General features: G+C 30.6%; 3 protein-coding genes across 11 annotated transcripts; all 3 read left to right on the top strand.

Moving 5' to 3' along the window:
• The first annotated feature begins 656 nt into the window (after positions 1-656).
• Positions 657-15,530, top strand: LOC114261406 (uncharacterized). Of its 9 annotated transcripts, none has more exons than XM_082867416.1 (12): positions 657-749; positions 5,393-5,514; positions 6,567-6,687; positions 9,883-9,901; positions 10,798-10,832; positions 13,612-13,670; positions 13,804-13,827; positions 13,906-13,984; positions 14,124-14,210; positions 14,696-14,931; positions 15,024-15,117; positions 15,226-15,530. In XM_082867416.1, the coding sequence occupies exons 7-12, from the start codon at positions 13,808-13,810 to the stop codon at positions 15,352-15,354; spliced, it is 645 nt and encodes a 214-aa protein (XP_082723542.1). In that variant the 5' UTR covers positions 657-749; positions 5,393-5,514; positions 6,567-6,687; positions 9,883-9,901; positions 10,798-10,832; positions 13,612-13,670; positions 13,804-13,807; the 3' UTR covers positions 15,355-15,530. The 9 variants fall into 9 exon arrangements, with proteins under 9 accessions (XP_082723542.1, XP_082723541.1, XP_082723545.1 ...); XM_082867415.1 differs by having other exon boundaries at positions 13,602-13,670; XM_082867419.1 differs by lacking the exon at positions 6,567-6,687.
• Positions 15,531-16,570: 1,040 nt separating this feature from the next.
• Positions 16,571-18,406, top strand: LOC114261381 (uncharacterized). Its single transcript, XM_082924057.1, has 3 exons — positions 16,571-16,640; positions 16,796-17,330; positions 17,797-18,406. Exons 1-3 carry the CDS (start codon positions 16,571-16,573, stop codon positions 18,404-18,406), a joined length of 1,215 nt encoding a protein of 404 aa, XP_082780183.1.
• A 33-nt stretch (positions 18,407-18,439) lies between these two features.
• LOC145824410 (uncharacterized) lies at positions 18,440-20,485 on the top strand. Its single transcript, XM_082924056.1, has 2 exons — positions 18,440-19,597; positions 19,718-20,485. The coding sequence occupies exons 1-2, from the start codon at positions 18,440-18,442 to the stop codon at positions 20,483-20,485; spliced, it is 1,926 nt and encodes a 641-aa protein (XP_082780182.1).
• The last annotated feature ends 889 nt before the right edge of the window (positions 20,486-21,374 follow it).

Raw genomic sequence — 21,374 nt, 5'->3', positions numbered from 1 at the left:
ATCTATTTATTTTTTTTAAATAAGATGATAAAATTACATAGTTATAATTATTAAATTAATCTAATTTTTTTTAAAAAATAATTGATCTACACACATCTAATATACAGTATTAAAAGTAATAATTATCCTTAATTTTTTCCCTCTTTCTTAGTGTTAATTACTTGACATTCTATATAGTTTTTTATATTTTTTTTATCAAAAAATAAATATAATATATGAATAATATTAGGAATTATGAAAAAAATATCATGAAATATTTCTTGAAGATTTTTCTTCTTTTAATTAGGTGTGGTATTTTATTGTACATGTAAGCTAAGAGTGAAAAATCTTTTATGATCATCTTCACTCATGTATATATATATATATCTATATAACAATGGAAGGGTTCATTTGACAATGTCTCTCAAATTAATGGTTCAGATCTATCTAATTTGGAAAGCAATGACTCAGATTTATTTGTAAAAATATCTCTCTCACAAACTATCTTTAATGGTTTGGATTTGTTCAATTTAAAAACAATGGCTGAGATTGAAAAGAGTTTCAATGGTCTAGATTCATCAATGACTAAAATTCAATGGCTCAGATTTGTTTACCTATCAACTCTCACCAACCCACTACACTTACCAGATAAGGCACTCTTTGCATCATATGTATCAATCGAAAGCTCTGAAGAAAGCTCTCTCCTCCACAAAGCTTTGAAGAAGGAAGAACACAGCTCAATCGAAAGCTCCCTTCTCCACCATCACCAGGTAAGGCACTCTTCTCTCCTCACTCTCCTCTCCTCTATTTTTTTTTTTTTTCATCATCCCGTCTTCTCTCCTCTGCTAAACAATGGCTCAAATTTTTTTTACCTTCAGTTTGTCAAAAAAAATTTCTGAAGCAAAAAATTTACTTACTCTGTCTCTGCAAAAAAAATTTGAGGGTTGAGATTATATTTATCAAAATTCTGAAGCAAAAAATTCTGATTTGTTTGTTTTGGTTTTTTCCCTCCAAAATGTGTCTCTTCACTTTGTCTCTCTTTCCTAAAGTTCTGAAGCAAAAGCTCTCTTCTGATTTGTTTGTTTTAGATTCAACTCTCCATTTTTCTCACTAGTTTTAGCAATCCCTAGCAAAAGCTTTCTCTCTCTTCTTAGCAATCTCCATTTTTCTTCTCTGCTCTTTCACTCTTCTAACCTATGAAATAGGTTTCTATTTCTATAAATATTGATGGATTTTGATTTCATTGATGGGTTCTTAAAAATGGATTTGATTTCAAAATGGATTTTCATTGATGGATTTTCTATTTCGAACTGTTCATTCGGACTGCTCCAGCAATTTTTCTTCTCTACTCTTTCAATCTCCAGAATTTTATATGAGTTTCTATTTCGGTTCCATTTTCCCATGTTTCGATTATATATGATGGGTTGAAAATTTTGTATGATAGGTTTATATATTTCTATTTCATTGATAGGTTTTATCAACTAACCTATGATTATGATGGGTTTTCTATTTTGATTTTTGGTTTTGATTTCTATAAAATTGTATTTTGATTTTGTATTTTGAAATGGGTTTATATTTCAGTTTCGATTTTAGGTTCATATTGGTGGGTTTCATATTGGTGGGTTTCAGAAAAGTACTGAATAAGATTTCTATGAGTAAATGGGTGCTGATCACATGGGTTTCTATTTTGGGATTGAAACATTAACATTAGCATTCTGTTTGCATTATAGGGCTGTTTTCCTTTTCTATGGCTGTTTTCCTTTTCTATCAGATTATATGGTTGTTTTCATATATTACATTATAGGGTTGTTTTCCTTTAACATTAACATTAACATTATAGGGCTGTTTTCCTTTAACATTAACATTAACATTATAGGGCTATTTTCCTTTTCTATCAGATTATATGGTTTCCACATATTACATGGTTCCTTCATGAACTATGGTGCAAACACAAACTTGGTTCTTTTCAGCCACTAACTTTGGCTCTCTTCAAAGCAAATATCTGAGACTCATCTGAGAGTATGTGAATTGCCAAATTTATAGATAATCAAATGTTATTGATTGTTTCTTAGGTCCTTGCATGCATTATATGGTTTCCACATATTACATGGTTCCTTCATGAACTATGTTATTGATTGTTTCCACCTATTTTGTATTGTGCTTTTTTCTCAAATGTCTAAAATTGGCAGTTTAACATTGCAATCCACTACAAATGATATAGTGGATGTCCAAGTGGTGTTTTTTTTTTTTTAATTTTTTTTAAAGAAAAATTTATAAATTATTGTGATGGTGTCTAATTAGATGATTTTATAAAAATTATGTATTTTGGTTTTTTGTGGTATGAAAGGTGAATTTATCTATACTAAGTGAAGGCTGGACTTGGTATCCAAGCCTTCTATTTAGGCCACATGTCCCTCATTTTTCTATTTAGAAAAAATAAAAATTAGATAAGTGAGGGGTGAGACTTGAACCTCATTTTTCTCTCTCTACTTCGCATCCTTTTTTGACTGATTTCAGTTAACAATTCCTTTTTCTTTCAATTAAGCAAAAGCAAAGTTTGAATGACAATAAAATTAATGAGAACTACTGATCATTATCACATGTATGTGTGATGATTCTCTTTACCCTTTCCGCCATTGATGACATTTTTTTCCAAATCGTAAATTATAATTTTTTTAATAAATTACAAATTCATTTTTAAAATTTATTTAAAATACGAATTGATCTTGTAATTTTAAAAATTACAAATATATTATTCTTAAAAAAAATTATTTAACAAAATTAATAGAAAAAATAAAATTCGTAATTATCAAAATATTAATTAAAATATATTTATCATATCATTAAAAATTGTTAATTAACTTCATATGATTTATTAATAAAATTATTTATTTATTATGCAATTAAAAATTTGAAGGGACTTGATATAATTTTTATAACTATAAGTGACAATTTATAATTTAAAGAAATTTTAAAGGGTGTATTTGTAATTTAACTTTTTTTATTTATTATTAAACTGCAAATCTGGCATATGAATCTTGACTTTATATGAAAGTAACTTTCTTCCTATTTTACTATAATTATGGATAAGGTTCACCCACCACCCCTTCATCTTTATTCTGTATTGTTGAAGTGAGTTAAAAATTCATTATAAAAAATTAATCTGAACAATTATACTTTTTTACATGCCTTGTTAGATAAAGTAAAAAAATTATTAAAAAATTAATTATCAAACAACTTAATACCGAAATATATGTAACATTATTTATGTGATACTTAAAAAAATAATTACGAAGTTGAAAATTGACAAGACATATTAACTTATTTTGTTAAATAGTTAGGAGATAGAATGAGTCCAGTACTCTGTATTGGGGTTTCTTATTAGCAAATAGTACAACGTGGACAATATCATTTGATATTATGAAAGTATCTACTAATTTTCCATTGATGGCCTTAGTTCTTTTGGATATTCCCTTTCCAAATGAATAGGATGTGGATTGCACTGTCCAATTAGGGATGGCAATTTAAACCCGGCCCGACGGGGATCCGATCCCCCGATTCCGAAATAAGTGATTTTTCCCCGAAAAATATCCCCGCGGGGACGGAGATGGTATTAAAAAATCACTCCCCGATCAATTTCGGGCCGGGGACGGGGATAGGCTCCTGAGCCCCGGCCCGGCCCGCCCCGAAATTTCCCCGATATTTCCCCGATATTTCCCCGCTAATACCTGTGTTAAAAAATCACTCACTAATTGTATTATAATATATATCTAGTATATCATTATATCTATCTGAGTTCATTATATCTATCTGACTTACTCTCTCAACTCTATCACTCTCTCGTTCTTCTCACTCACCCTCTCGTTCTTCACTCTCAACTCTCTCTCTCACAGTCAGTGTGTCCCACCACTGCCGTTGATCTCGCCACAGCCGCTCGTTCTTCTCACTCACCCTCTCGTTATTCTCTCTCAACTCTCTCACTCTCACAGTCGGCGTGTCCCACCACCGCCGTTGATCTCGCAACAGCCACAGCCACAGCCGCTAATACCTGTGTTGATCTCGCCACAGCCGCCGTTGATCTCGCCACAGCCGCCGTTGATCTCGCCACAGCCACGGTCTCTTAGATCAGATCTGTTACTGTTAGATTTGTATCAGATCTGTTACTGTTAGATCTGTATCACATATTTTTTTTTTTTCAAATTTTTTTTTTTTAGTTTAAATCTGTTGAGATGATGATTATGTATATATATATATATATTTTTCATATTGTTTTTTTTTTATAAATTAAATCTGTTGATGATAATGAAAACATTTTTTTTTTCAGATTAATTATTTTTTTAATTTAAATCTGTTGATGATGATTGTTGGTACTCAGATCTGCTATGTTGATTTGTTGTTCTTGAACAAAATAAAAAAAAAAATTAAAAAAACCTCGGGGATTTTTCGGGGTCGGGGAAACCCGATCCCCGTTGGGAACGGGGATGGGGAGTGATGAGTTTCCCCCCGCCGGGGATCGAGGACGGGGACGGGGATATTTTAACCTTCGGGGATCGGGGACGGGGGAGTGGAGTCCCCGGCCCCACCCCGGCCCGTTGCCACTCCTAGTCCAATTCAGCCTAAGGGGTTACTATTGGCCTCATTTTCGTAGTTCGCTTGGTTTTGTTTTATTTATTTTATGTCTTTTTGTGTAATCATTTAAAAAAAAAAATAGATTAGTAATAATTATTATCACATGATTTCATCATTTGAGTACTCTAAAACATGACAATTTATTTTCAAAATCATATGTAGCATCTATTTATTTATTTATTTTAAATAAGATGATAAAATTACATAGTTATAATTATTAAATTAATCTAATTTTTTTAAAAATAATTGATCTACACACATCTAATATACAGTATTAAAAGTAATAATTATCCTTAATTTTTTTCCCTCTTTCTTAGTGTTAATTACTTGACATTCTATATAGTTTTCTATATTTTTTTATCAGAAAATAAATATAATATATGAACAATATTAGGAATCATGAAAAAAATATCATGAAATATTTCATGAAGATTTTTCTTCTTTTAATTAGGTGTGGTATTTTATTGTACATGTAAGCTAAGAGTGAAAAATATTTTATGATCATCTTCACTCATGTATATATCTATATAACAATGGAAGGGTTCATTTGACAATGTCTCTCAAATTAATGGTTCAGATCTATCTAATTTGGAAAGCAATGGCTCAGATTTATTTGTAAAAATATCTCTCTCACAAACTATCTTTAATGGTTTAGATTTGTTCAATTTAAAAACAATGGCTGAGATTGAAAAGAGTTTCAATGGTCTAGATTCATCAATGACTAAAATTCAATGGCTCGGATTTGTTTACCTATCAACTCTCACCAACCCACTACACTTACCAGATAAGGCACTCTTTGCATCATATGTATCAATCGAAAGCTCTGAAGAAAGCTTTCTCCTCCACAAAGCTTTGAAGAAGGAAGAACACAGCTCAATCGAAAGCTCTCTTCTCCACCATCACCAAGTAAGGCACTCTTCTCTCCTCTGTTTTTTTTTTTTTTTCATCATCCCATCTTCTCTCCTCTACTAAACAATGGCTCAAATTTTTTTTACCTTCAGTTTGTCAAAAAAAATTTCTGAAGCAAAAAATTTACTTACTCTGTCTCTGCAAAAAAATTTTGAGGGTTGAGATTATATTTATCAAAATTCTGAAGCAAAAAATTCTGATTTGTTTGTTTTGGTTTTTTCCCTCCAAAATGTGTCTCTTCACTTTGTCTCTCTTTCCCAAAGTTCTGAAGCAAAAGCTCTCTTCTGATTTGTTTGTTTTAGATTCAACTCTCCATTTTTCTTACTAGTTTTAGCAATCTCCAGCAAAAACTTTCTCTCTCTTCTTAGCAATCTCCATTTTTCTTCTCTGCTCTTTCACTCTTCTAACCTATGAAATAGGTTTCTATTTCTGTAAATATTGATGGATTTTGATTTCATTGATGGGTTCTTAGAAATGGATTTGATTTCAAAATGGATTTTCATTGATGGATTTTCTATTTCGAACTGTTCATTCGGACTGCTCCATCATTTTTTCTTCTCTGCTCTTTCAATCTCCAGAATTTTATATGAGTTTCTATTTTGGTTCCATTTTCCCATGTTTCGATTATATATGATGGGTTGAAAATTTTGTATGATAGGTTTATATATTTCTATTTCATTGATGGGTTTTATCAACTAACCTATGATTATGATGGGTTTTCTATTTTGATTTTTGGTTTTGATTTCTATAAAATTGTATTTTGGTTTTGTATTTTGAAATGGGTTTATATTTCAGTTTTGATTTTAGGTTCATATTGGTGGGTTTCATATTGGTGGGTTTCAGAAAAGTATTGAATAAGATTTCTATGAGTAAATGGGTGCTGATCACATGGGTTTCTATTTTGGGATTGAAACATTAACATTAGCATTCTGTTTGCATTATAGGGCTGTTTTCCTTTTCTATGGTTGTTTTCCTTTTCTATCAGATTATATGGTTGTTTTCCTTAACATTAACATTAACATTATAGGGATGTTTTCCTTTTCTATCAGATTATATGGTTTCCACATATTACATAGTTCCTTCATGAACTATGGTGCAAACACAAACTTGGTTCTCTTCAGCCACTAACTTTGGCTCTCTTCAAAGCAAATATCTGAGACTCATCTGAGAGTATGTGAATTGCCAAATTTATAGATAATCAAATGTTATTGATTGTTTCTTAGGTCCTTGCATGCATTATATGGTTTCCACATATTACACGGTTCCTTCATGAACTATGTTATTGATTGTTTCCACCTATTTTGTATTGTGCTTTTTTCTCAAATGTCTAAAATTGGCAGTTTAACATTGCAATCCACTACAAATGATATAGTGGATGTCCAAGTGGTGTTTTTTTTTTTAATTTTTTTTTAAAGAAAAATTTATAAATTATTGTGATGGTGTCTAATTAGATGATTTTATAAAAATTATGTATTTTGGTTTTTTGTGGTATGAAAGGTGAATTTATCTATACTAAGTGAAGGCTGGACTTGGTATCCAAGCCTTCTATTTAGGCCACATGTCTCTCATTTTTCTATTTAGAAAAAATAAAAATTAGATAAGTGAAGGGTGAGACTTGAACCTCTTTTTATTTTTGAAGGTGAGTATACTATATCACGATGAAGGTGAGTACACTACACAAAGACTCACAGTCTTGCATTCTATTTAAATAGTTCAAAATGTTTTAGAAAGAAGAGAACTTCTTTCATATAAATTATAGAAATATTATTAGTATGGTTTAGTGACTTTTAGACTTATTTGAGGTCAAGAACTAGATTAAAATAAATGAATGTTTGTCCAATAAAGTTCAAAATTACCAGAATGCTTTGGAGTCCTAGGGATTGCAATGTTAAACAGCCACATGGGCCATAGTATACAAAGGGGTCTAAGGAACCGAAATATTGAAATTCTGTATTGTGTTTTTTTGTTTAATAATCAATGGGTTTCAACGCCCACTTCTCTCTCTCTATCAAATGGGGGTTAAGGAAAAATGGATTTCAGATTAAGAATCATTTTTATTTCATCTTAGTTAAATGGGTTGAGACTCTCTACAATTATCAATGGTCATAATTATCAATAGTCATATTTTTACTCACCAAATATGGGTTGAAAAATGACGGTTTGTTAGAATTTTTAAAATTTTATCAAACGTCTCAAAATACAAAATAAAATTATGTATTGTGTTTTTTTTCTATAATAATCAGTTGGGTTTCAACACCCACTTCTCTCTCTCGCTATCAAATAGGGGTCAAGGAAAAATGGATTTCATGTTAAGAATCATTTTTATTTCATCTTATGGGTTGAGACTCTCTTTAAAAAAAAATCTTGAAGCAAAAATCTCATTGAACCCTACCAATGACAATTATATTTAGACTACACTGAAATTGAAACATTATAGGGTGTCTTTCTATTTTTTAAATATTGAAATGAGTTAAAAATATGATGGATTATAGGGTTGTTTGCACCTTGTTTTATTTTGTTGCATTATCCAAAGCCCATTTTATTTTGCACCATGTTCTTGGTGATAATAATTCCTATAATCTATTAAATGCTGCTGTTGAGGATGAGCTTTAATAGCAAAAACAAAAATGTTAAACATTTTAAAATTTTTATCAAATGTTAAACAAACTAAAATTTTGTATTGTGCTTTTTTTCTCAAATGTCTAAAATTGGCAGTTTAACATTACAATCCACTATAAATGATATAGTGGATGTCCAAGTGGTGTTTTTTTTTTTTTTTTTTTTGTTAATTTTTTTTTAAAGAAAAACTTATAAATTATTGTGATGGTGTCTAATTAGATGATTTTATAAAAATTATGTATTTTGGTTTTTTGTGGTATGAAAGGTGAATTTATCTATACTAAGTGAAGGCAGGACTTGGTATCCAAGCCTTCTATTTATGCCACATGTCCCTCATTTTTCTATTTAGAAAAAATAAAAATTAGATAAGTGAGGGGTGAGACTTGAACCTCTTTTTATTTTTGAAGGTGAGTATACTATATCACGATGAAGGTGAGTACACTACACAAAGACTCACACTCTTGCGTTCTATTTAAATACTTCAAAATGTTTTAGAAAGAAGAGAACTTCTTTCATATAAATTATAGAAACATTATTAGTATGGTTTAGTGACTTTTGGACTTATTTGAGGTTAAGAACTAGATTAAAATAAATGAATGTTTGTCCAATAAAATTCAAAATTACCAGAATGCTTTGGAGTCCTAGGAATTGCAATGTTAAACAACCACATGGGCCATAGTATACAAAGGGGTCTAAGGAACCGAAATATTGAAATTCTGTATTGTGTTTTTTTCTTTAACAATCAATGGGTTTCAACACCCCCTTCTCTCTCTCTATCAAATGGGGGTTAAGTAAAAATGGATTTCAAATTAAGAATCATTTTTATTTCATCTTAGTTAAATGGGTTGAGACTTCTACAATTATCAATGGTCATAATTATCAATAGTCATACTTTTACTCACCAAATATGGGTTGAAAAAATGACGGTTTATCAGAATTTTTAAAATTTTATCCAATGTCTCAAATGTCTCAAAATACAAAATAAAATTTTGTATTGTGTTTTTTTTTTTTAATAATCAATTGGGTTTCAACACCCACTTCTCTCTCTCTCTATCAAATGGGGGTTAAGGAAAAATGGATTTCATGTTAAGAATCATTTTTATTTCATCTTATGGGTTGAGGCTCTCTTTAAAAAAAAATCCTGAAGCAAAAATCTCATTGAACCCTACCAATGACAATTATATTCGGACCACACTGAAATTGAAACATTATAGGGTGTCTTTCTATTTTGTAAATATTGAAATGGGTTAAAAATATGATGGGTTATAGGGCTGTTTGCATCCTGTTTTATTTTGTTGCACTATCCCAAGCCCATTTTATTTTGCACCCTGTTTTTGGTGATAATAATTCCTATAATCTATTAAATGCTGCTGTTGAGGATGAGCTTTAATAGCAAAAACAAAAATGTTGAACATTTTACAATTTTTATCAAATGTCTCAAAATTCAAAATGAAATTCTGTATTGTGTTTTTTTGTTTAATAATCAATTAGGTTTCAACACCCACTTTTCTCTCTCTATCAAATGGGGGTTAATGAAAAATGGATTTCAAATTAAGAATCATTTTTATTTCATCTTAGTTATATGGGTTGAGACTTTATTTAATTATCAATAGTCATATTTTTACTCACCAAATATGGGTTGACAAAATGACGGTTTGTCAGAATTTTTTATTTTTGTGATTTTTTATTTTTGTTCTTTTTCAATTTTTTGTTTGATTTCTGATTGTGTTTTATTCTTACTTGCAGATTGTTTCTTGATACTCTGGTTAGTACTTCGATCTCTGTTTTTTTAGACTCTCTCTCTCTCTCTCTCTCTCTCTCTCTCTTAAATTTGGCAGTTGATTGTTGAGAGAAAAAAGAAAATGAAGTTTGAATCTTATGCATTGTTGTTTGGTATGTGAGAAAAAGGAAGGAAAAGGAGACTTTTTATAAGGCAAAATATATTTGTACTTATCCAGTTACAGTGTGGTGAGACTTTTTATAAATTTTTATTGTAGCCTTTTACTCTTCTTCTTTTTTTTTCACATTTTAAAATGCAAAATTTGTAATTAAATTTCGATATTGAAGTTTTGTTAAAATTTTATTTTGCCTTTTTTTGTGTGGTATATATTAGTTGTTAGTACGAAAAGTGGGCAATACAATCCATAAGAATTTAACTGTTGTCAATGCAAAATGACTATATAGAATCAACCACAAAATCATTTATTGCGATAGTTCTACATTTTGGCCAATAGAGAAAAATTATGAAGATTTCTATGACAATATTTAATTTTTCTTCTATCCTTTTTAATGTATATTAAAGACATTAAAAAATTATAATTTATCTTCTATCCTGTAGTAGTTCAATTTCCCAATCTGTGATATTCATGCAATGATAAACTTCTTAAAATAGGTTGTTAACTAAAATATGTTATGAGGTTGTTAATTCAGTGTTGATTAATTTTTCTTTATGGAAATTATTAAAACTCATTCTGCATTTTGACAATTATATTTCTTGTCAGCAATTATTTTTATTTCATCTTAATCAAATGGGTTGAGGTTCTCATTAATCATCAATGGTCATATTCTTATTCGTCAAACATGAAAATAGATTCATGTACATTTTTAGTGTTAAGGAGTGCTCTTACTAATTGTGTTTTTCTTTTTATCCTTCTATCTCAGATTTCTTTAATTTTGCTTCTCAAGCAGATATTCAGGTTAGGAAGTCTCTCCCTTGCCATTCTTTATTAGTTCCTCGCTTTCTTTTTCGAATTGCAGTGGGTTAATGAATGTTCTGGATTAATGAATGAACTCTCTCAGGTTTCTTTAATACTCTGGAATTTTCATGTCTGGTCTTCGAATTTTCAATAATTAGATTAAACATTAAGCTTTTAATGTTTGGTTTAGAAAGAAGTCTAATATAGTGTGTACTAGGGTATGCCCGTGCCTGAAGGCACGATGAAAATAATGTTTGGTTTAGAAAGAAGTCTAATATAGTGTGTATAGTTATGTATCATGGTATATAACTGTTAAATTTCTAGAGAATACTTATGTTTTTTTTTTAAATAGTTGGAATGTATGATGACTTATGTGAATGCTTATGTCTCTTTTTTTGTTTAATAATGATATACAAGTTCATTTTTTATACCCACTTTATAGACCCAGTGATGTGTCAAGAAGATAATTGGTTGATTCTTGACATATCACTGGGCCTGAATAACTATTCTTTATTTATTAAAGTAGATCTAACTTTTGGGCCTGAATAACTATTCTTTATTTATTAAAGTAGATCTAACTTTTGGGCCTGAATAACTTTTGGTTGATTCTTGATTCATTAAAGTAGGTCTAACTTTTGGGCCTGAATAACTATTATTTATTTATTTATTACAAAGATTTTGTTACAGTTTAATTTTGTAATATGATGGGTCTTTTTTTTTCTTTTTTCTTTTTTCCCATCTGGCTTAGGTTGTATTTGGATTTAAGATTTGAAGGGAATTTGTTGATTGAAAGGAAAATGAAACATTAAAAAGTTAACCTTTTTTATTTGATGACCCTTTTTTTTTTGCTTTTAGTGAACTGTTTTTAATTTGATTTTTTTAATTGAACTGCTATTTTAAAATGTTTACGCTTCTCTCTCTCTAAAAATTTAGCTTTTTAAATATTAATTTTGGAATTTTTTTTTTAAAAAAACACTTTTTAAAGTAGGTAATTATGTGTCAATTAATTGTTTTTTATGGCAATTATTAAATCTCATTCTGCCTTCTTACAGTTATATTTCGTGTCAACAATCATTTTTATTTCATCTTAATCAAATGGGTTGAGGTTTTCATTAATCATTAACGGTCATTATTGTTATTCGTCAAATATGAAAATACATTCGTGTACATTTTTAGTGTTGAGGAGTGCTCTTACTAATTGTGTTTTTCTTTTTATCCTTCTGTCTCTGATTCCTTTAATTTTGCTTCTCAAGCCAATACTCAAGTTAGGAAGTCTCTCCCTTGCAATTCTTTATTAGTTCCTTGCTTTTTTTTTCGAATTGCAGTGGGTTAATGAATGTTCTGGATTAATGAATGAACTCTCTTAGATTTCTTTAATGCCCTGGAATTTTCATGTTTGGTTTTCGAATTTTCAATAATTAGATTACACATTAAGCTTTTAATGTTTGGTTTAGAAAGAAGTCTAATATAGTGTGTATAGTTATGTATCTTGGTATATAGCTGTTCAATTTCTAGAGAATACTTCTTTTTTTTTTTGGAATGTATGATGAATTATGTGAATACTTATGTCTTTTTTTTTTTTTTAATAATGATATACAAGTTCATTTTTTATACCTATTTTATAGACCCAGTGATGTGTTAAGAAGATGATTGGTTGATAATTAAATCCTCTTCTTAACATGTCACTGGACCTATAAAATAAGTCTAACTTCTAGGCCTGAATAACTATTCTTTTTTTTTTTTTTCCAAATTTTTACAAAGTTTTTGTTACAGTTTAATTTTGTAATATGATAGGTCTTTTTTTTTTTTTTTTTTTTTTTCCATCTCTCTTAGGCTGTATTTGGATTTAGGATTTGAAGGGAATTTGTTGATTGAAAGGAAAAGGGAACATTAAAAAGTTAACCCTTTTTATTTGATAACCCTTTTTTTTTTTTTTTAGTGAATTGTTTTTAATTTGGTTTTTTATTGAACTGCTATTTTAAAATGCTTAGGCTTCTCTCTCTTTAAAAGGAGTCCAATTTATTTAGCTTTTTCAATTTTATTTTTGGAATTTTTCAAACAAAAAAAAGACTTCTGAAAAAACATAAACTTATTTTAAAAATTTGTTTTAATGATTTTATGAGAGTATTACTCCTTGGAGTAAATAAGCTACTGTGTAGTATACTTTTTTGAAAAAAGGCATTTGCAATTATACAGATAATACAAAAGGTATTTGTAATTTTCCAATTACAGTGTGGTGAGCCCTTTTATAAATTTTTATTGTAGTTTTTTACTTATTTTGTTTTCACATTTTAAAATGTAAATTTAGTAATTAAGTTTTGCTAAAATTTTATTCATTAGTATAATTTATATTTTTTTATAATTTACTTAGTTGTTAGTAGGAAAAATGGGCAATACAATCCATAAGAATTAACCTTTGTCAGTGCAAAGTTACTATATAGAATCAACCACAAAATCATGTATTGCAATAGTTCTACATTTTGGCCAATAGAGAAAAATTATGAAGATTTCTATGAGAGTATTTAATTTTTCTTCTATCCTTTTTAATGTATATTGAAGACATAAAAAAATTATAATTTTTCTTCTATCCTGTAGTAGGTCAATTTCTCCATCTGTGATATTCATGCACAAATGAACTTCTTAAACTAGGTTGTTAACTATAATATGTTAGGAGGTTGTTAGTTTTGTAGCGACTAATTTTTCTTTATGGCAATTATTAAACCTCATTTTTCCTTCATATAGTTATCTTTGTCAAATTTACATAACCAGGCACTTTCAGGTTGAAACACCATTGACCTTCAACCGCTGATTATGGACAACATTACTATTTTTGGTCACGTAAGTTGTTTTCTTTTTTATTTATTTGAAAAAAAAAAACATTTTTCTTATAAGCAAAAGTCAATTTTCTTTTCTTTTCATAATTTTTTATCTAATTCCTTATAACAAAATGCTCTTTTCTTATAATTTACAGATGGATGGAGACCTACGTCGAACTGTAATACTGGCTCCTTTTACTCATTTTCTTGCATGTATAATTTTTTTTTTTTTACCTCTAATTCTTTTGTATTTTTAGGTCCAATTTCTTCAAGAAAGAAATGTTAATGTTGTTATCCGTGATAAGCGTGACCTTTAATGTCATCCGTGTTCGAGAGGTAGGCCCAATTTAATTATATAGATTTTTTTTATTCAAAACACCGTATACACCGTATATTCTTATTTATATATTTTTTAAGAACTTTCTACATATATATATTTTCTTTATTCTTTAAACATTTTCTGTATTTTTTGTAGGCAAAAGAAAAGGAAATTGCCAAGGCATTGTTGAAGAAAAACGAAAATACCACCATTTCGGGCAAGGGAAAGGAAAATACATGTTCAGTAATATGGCTCTTCAATATTTCCATTTAAAGTTCTTTTTTTGAAATATTTATTTTGGACCATGAACCTTGATTATTTATTTTTATCTTTTTAAATGTAAAATTGACATACTGCTTGCACAGTGACATATACTGTTCTTATAGTAAACAGTTTCATATAAATTTGTGAAATGTTTTTTTTGAAGCATGCTAAAATAGTAATTGTACAAAAACATTATATTTGTTTAAATTATTATTATTCTTTTTGGATTTTTGCTATTGACATTAACATCTACAAGAGAAGAAAAAATGAATAGAACAAAAAAGGAACGAGGGGAGGAGGGATACAGAATGAAAAAGTTTTCAATTTTTTTACAAAATATCAGAAGGAAAGGGAATTAAGATAAAGTAAATTAATAGAAATGAAAAATGAAGAGAAAAGTATAAAATAGTAGATGATAATATTCATATTTTAGGCATCTTATGAAATTAATCTTCATGTTTTAGGCACATAACAATAATGTTATATTGAAAGCTGCTTTGGCTCAACGTGCACGGCGAGAACGCGAAAGAAATGATAAGGCAAGCTCTTCATTTCAATTGGGACAACGTTCACGACGTGAACGAGAGAGATTAAGAGAATTGATTCCACCAAGCACAACTAATACTCCACCGGCTCAGAAAGGAGTAATGTTTACATATCTTACTTCGTCAAGCACATCTTTAGCTTCACAAAGGAATTGGTAAAACATTATATTTATTTCTACAAATACATATTCTTATTGTTAAGATTTTATTTTATAAATTTTATTTTGTACACAACAAATATTTGTAGGCCTACCCATGTAAGCCCATTCCTCCATGAGACTAGGAATATCGGTGTTGTTGTTCGTGATGAGTGCAATCTTAATATTATCCGCAATTCTAAGGTAAGTATAAATATCAAGTTCAACATATTCTTTTTTCGTAATCTTAATAAATTCTATAAATACATGTTCTTTTTCGTATTCTAAATAAATTTTATTTATTTTTGGTAGGCAAAGGAAAAGGAAAAGGGCAAGGCAATGTGTAAAGGAAAAGAAAAGGCAACTTCTTTGACAAAGGAAAGGAAAACACATGTCCATTGGTATATATTCAACATCTTTAAAATAATATTTACCGAGTAAAACAAAGCCAATCATATTGTTTAAGTGAACATTGATCATGTATATTTTTAAAAATGTAAACTGTGTTGCCAATTTTTTTTGTGTGCTCTTTGTTTTTTGTACACTCAAACAAAGTATTTTTAGCTCTCTTTGACATTTCCTAAAAATAATTGTAACATTTATCAACTCCAAGAAAACTTTATAACATCTAAGCAAAGGAAAAGAGGAACATAGGCATAGAAAATATTTTTAATTTTCTTAAAATCATCATGAGGCAAGAAGAAAGAGAAAACAATTATTAAAAAACAAATTGTTATATCACAAGGCATGAAGAGGGAAAATGAAGGAAAATGGAAAAGGAAGAAATGTAAAAATATAAAAATATTCTTAAAATTATCACAAGGCATGAAAAAAAAGAAATAAAATAGTATACGATAATATTTGTATTTTAGGTATCAATGATATAATGTTCACATTTTAGGCACACAATAACAATGTTATATCAAAAGCTGCATTGGCCTAACGTGCACGACGAGAACGGGAGAAATTAAGAGAATGTATTTAACCAAGACAAACTTCTTTAATACCATGTCGTCGTAGTCGTGCTTGCTTGGAACTAGGAACAAAGGCAACTAAGGATACTCAGTCGGCGCAAAAACGAACAATGGTTGCACATCCTTCCACATGTTCGTTCTCAATGCCAAGCACATCTTTAGCTCCACAAAGGAATTGATAAAAGACTGTGTTTAATTCTTCAAATACATACTCTTACTATTACCATTCTATTTTAATTTACAACCTACCAATATTTGTAGGCCTACTCTTACAACTCATTCCCTTCAAGAGGATCTATGTACTAATGAGGAATTAGAGGATATGCCTATGAGTCCAATGGTTGGTACTCGAGCACATATAAATTCATGTCGTCATTCTCTTGGCAAGATGGATGTATTATATCCTTTCTGTTCAACATTACATTGGATGGATAAAAAATTAGTAAAATCATCTCCAAACCGTCCTCTATTCGGAACATGTTGTTCAAAAGGGAAGGTTAAGCTTCCTCTGCTTATTACACCCCCATCACTTCTTCAAGCATTATATGATGGGAATGATGATAAATCAAAATCGTTTCGACGTTATACTCGAGTGTACAATGCAACCAATGCTTTTACAAGTCTTGGTGCTACATTAGATCCAAGAGTACTTACTGGAAGAGGCCCTACATCATTCACTATCCATGGGGAATTGCGACATCGAACAGAATCACTACTACCATAATCAGGGCAAGATACAGCTTATGTGCAATTGTACATTTATGACCCTGATTCAGCTTTAGAAGTTCGCAATCATAGAAATCCTCAATTAAGAAGAGATGTTCTAAACACTATTCAAGATAGTTTATTATAGGTTAATGCATTCGTTGATAAATTTCGCCAAGCTCATGCAATTTTGAATCAATTAGCCTTGACAGGACAAAATTTGCCTGCTCATCTCCACTACAGTTCATCGACAGATCGACGACGGTATAACCTACCAACTATAGATGAGATTGCAGTTGTAATACCAGGTGATGGAACCAAGGTTAGTGGAATGAGAGATGCTATCTTACATCTACATGGAAATAATGAGCTAATGCAAATCAATGAATGTCACCCAGCATATTTGCCATTACATTATGTTTTATTATTTCCACATGGTGAGCTTGGGTGGGAACCTGAGATGAAACTGTGGGATGTTGAACGTGATCGGCCTTCAACTGATCAGTTTACTCAAATGGATTTTTATAGTTATCGTTTGTTTGAACGATCAATAGAGTATTCAACAATTTTGAGAGCTGGAAAATTGTTCCAAGAGTTTTTGGTTGATGCTTGGGCTGCAACTGAACAAAATAGGTTGACTTACTACAAGCTTAATCAAGGGAAGATCCGTGCTGAACTTTACCAAGATTTGACAGATATTGATCCAAATGACCTTCAACCCAATCAAATTGGTCAAAGGTTTGTTTTGCCATCTTCATTTCCTGGAGGTCCTAGACATATGTTTGAAATCTTTCAAGACTCAGGCTATCACACGATACAACCAACATTCAGACATTTTTCTCACCATGACTGCAAATCCTAATTGGCCAGAAATTACTTCGGCATTATTACCGCACCAAAAGCCTATTGATCGTCTTGATTTAATTGCCCATGTTTTTGAGTTAAAGAGAAAGTGCTTGATGAAGGAGATAGAAACAAACCAAGTGTTTGGTAATAAAGTTGCGCATGTTTTTACAATTGAATTCCAAAAGTGAGGCCTTCCTCATATGCATGCACTTCTATTTCTTAAGGGTCCAAACAACATTCGGACATGTGCTCAAGTAGACAAATTGGTTTGTGCAGAATTTCCAGATCCAAAAGATGAACCTATGCTTTTTGAAACTATCAAGTGTTGTATGGTACATGGACCATGTGGTGCTTGAAGTCCACAAGCACCATGTATGGAAAATGGTAAATACACTAAGAGATACCCTCGAGCGTTTGCAGAAACAACTACTATGGATCAAGATGGATATCCTATCTATTGTCGTCGCAATAATGGTCAAGCTCATATTGTGGGGGGGAAAGAAGTTGATAACAGAGACATTGTACCATACAATGCATATCTTTCTAAATGTTTCAACAGTCACATAAATGTGAAAGTTTGTGCCGGAATGAGATGTGTCAAGTATATACACAAGTACATTTATAAGGGTTATGATCGTACAATGATGGTGTTGGGATTGATAAATGAGATCCAACAATATCTTGATGCGAGGCATATTGGACCTCCAGAAGATGCTTGGCGAATATTTGGTTATCCATTGCATGCAGAGATACCAACAATTGTACACTTAGCACTTCATTTACCTGGAATGCACTGCGTTCTTTTTAATCCTGATGAATCATTAGAAGCAATTATTTCTAGAGCTGGCCAACAAATGTCAGCTCTTATTGGTTTTTTTGCATGTTGCGCTTCTATGGAAGATGAATGTCCATTCACTTACCAAGAATTTCCACAACATTTTGTTTGGCTTAATTCAGAAAAGAGATGAAAACCAAGGCAGCAGGGCTATGCAATTGGTAGAATGTACTTTGCTAGCCTTAATTGTGGTGAGAGATTTTATTTGCGTTTGCTATTAACTGTTGTCAAAGGACCAAAATCGTTTCAATGTTTACGCACGGTCAACAATGTTTTGCATGATACGTTTAAATCAGCATGTGTTGCAAGAGGACTTTTAAAAGATGATGAAGAATGGATACAATGCCTTAAAGAGCCTGCTGTTATGAAAACTGGTTATCAATTAAGGAGATTGTTTACTATTATTCTTACTCAGTGCTCTCCACTGCAACCATATGCGTTATGGAATCAATTTTCAATGCATATATGTGATGATCTTGCACGTAAGATTCGAACATTGTTTGCCATTTCTGAACCAACTGAGGCTCAAATTGAAGACTATAGTCTATATCTTTTGAATCAAATGCTCCAAGAATTAGGAAAAAGTTTAATTGACTTCCCGCCAATGCCACAACCTTCTACAAATTGGAGTGCAGTAATTGGTAACAGGTTGATATTCGAACATCAACAATTGCATAATGAGGCACAACAGGCAGATGCAGAAATTATTATTGATCGCCTCAACAATGATCAACGAACAGCTTATGATGCAATAACTTCCTCAGTCTTTGAAAATAAAGGAACTATTTTCTATTTGAATGAAGGTGCCGGAACAGGGAAAACGTTTTTATACAATGCGATTGCATTAAAATGTCGCAGCCTTGGCCATATTGTTATTACTGTGGCTTCGTCTGGAATTGCATCATTGTTATTGGTAGGAGGTCGTACTGCTCATTCAACATTTTTCATTCCGTTGGATGTATTGAAAAATTCAATTTGTGGATTTAGCAAGCAATCATTACAAGCAGAATTGTTTAGAGAAACAAAACTTATAATCTGGGATAAAGTTCCTATGCAGCATAGACATTGTGTTGAGGCAGTTGATCGCACACTTCGGGACACTTGTGACAGTGAAAAGCCATTTGGGGGTATCACTGTTGTTCTTGGTGGAGATTTTCGACAAATCTTACCAGTTATAACCAAAGGAGTCCGTGAGCAAATTGTGAATGCATCATTAAGACACTCTTTTCTATGGAAGGATATACATGTTATGTCTTTAAATTTGAACATGCGCTTGAATCATGCAAATCTTGAAAATGCTAATTTTGCAAAATTCTTGATGGAGGTAATATTTCTTCAAACTTTTTCTCTATTATATGGTTCTTTTAAATTAACGAAATATATTTACATTTATGTACTTTAATTGATTTTACTTACTATTTTATTTATTTATTTTTATAAATAGATTGGGACCAATCCTCAAGAAATTGTTAATCTTCCATCAACAATACACAAATGCCAAGATCTAAAAGACATAATCTCAGTAGTTTATCCACAACTGGGTGTGGCAATGACATCGACTGCAACATTTTTAACTGAACGTACAATTCTTTCTGCACGGAATGATGATGTCAATGCTATCAATACTGCTGCATTGAATATTTTTCCCGACAACACACATACTTATTTGGCAGCAAACAAGATGTCTGAATATGATGAAATTGATCGTACTATAATAAATAGATATCCTAATGAATATTTAAATTCATTAGATCCTCCTTGGCTACCGGCTTTTAAGGTAGAGTTGAAAGTGGGTTGTCCTATAATGTTGTTAAGAAATATTGCACCAAAAGATGGACTGTGCAATGGCACAAGATTGATGGTTTCTAAATGCAATACTCGCATAATTGAAGCTCAAATTTTAACTAGAGAAAAATGTGACAATTTGGTATTCATACCAAGGATATCCTTGACACCGTCTTCTTCAAAAATGTCTTTCCGAATGACAAGACGTCAATTTCCAGTTCGATTGGCATATGCCCTGACCATTAATAAATCTCAAGGGCAATCTGTGAAATTTGTTGGAGTTGATTTGCGCACACCAGTGTTTAGTCATGGGCAATTGTATGTGGCCCTATCTAGATGCACATCCTTTGATCGTATAAGTGTCCTCCTTCCCAATGATGAGCCAAATTCTACTACAAACATTGTTTATCCTGAAATTTTGTTATAGTGTTACTTATGGATCAAACCACTTTTGTCAAAAGGTACAATTTATTAATTGATAAATTTGTTTCTATTGATTACAAATTGTTATTTTTTAAATATTTTACTATATGTGTCGACTTTTGTAGGATTGGGTTAAAAAATATATGGAGCTCAAAAATATAAATACAACTAGATTGCTTCGATGGGGATGTAACAAGGTAATTTCAATTTGAAAGTGTTTTGATATATATATAAATTTTCTTTTGCTAATATACTAACTTTTTTTATTTTCATAAATTAGTAGATTGTCGTGCATGCTCCTCACTGGGGATACATACAAGTTGATACGAGGACTTTTTGTAAAGTGATGAGGTGCTCTAGGATTTCTAAGGAAGAACAAGTTTGAATCTCATATTTATTTTTGTGAAAAGCGTACATATGCTAGCTACGATCCATATTTTGTAAAGTTTCCAATCGATGTGAAATTTATTACTTACAATAGTTTTGTAACGCCTTTTATCTATGTGAAATTTATAACTAAATTTAGATGTATGTTAGATAATATTCATTTGAATTATTGATTTATGCTATGAGTTTGTTTTTGTAAATGTAACACACTAGGTGATATATGTTTTTTTGTTTTTTTGTTTTTTCTTCCTAATATGATCTTGAATTAGGTTAAACAAAACTAATCATATTTTTATTTGGTTATCTTTTTATCAGGAAGGGTGTTGCATTTTCTTTGTATTACAGGACATTGGCTGGTGTGCTTAGTTTGTTATTTGGCATTTTTTTTGTATTGCAGAGCACTGGCTGGTGTGTTTAATTTGTTATTTGGCATTTTTTTTTGTATTGCAGAGCATTGGCTGGTGTGCTTAATTTGTTGTTTATTTTTTTCTATTGCATAGCATTGG

Source organism: Camellia sinensis, chromosome 4 (genome assembly GCF_055761805.1).
Source record: "Camellia sinensis isolate YWXY chromosome 4, ASM5576180v1, whole genome shotgun sequence".
In the NCBI taxonomy this organism is placed as follows: domain Eukaryota; kingdom Viridiplantae; phylum Streptophyta; class Magnoliopsida; order Ericales; family Theaceae; genus Camellia; species Camellia sinensis.
This window is presented reverse-complemented; position numbering and strand designations above follow the sequence as displayed.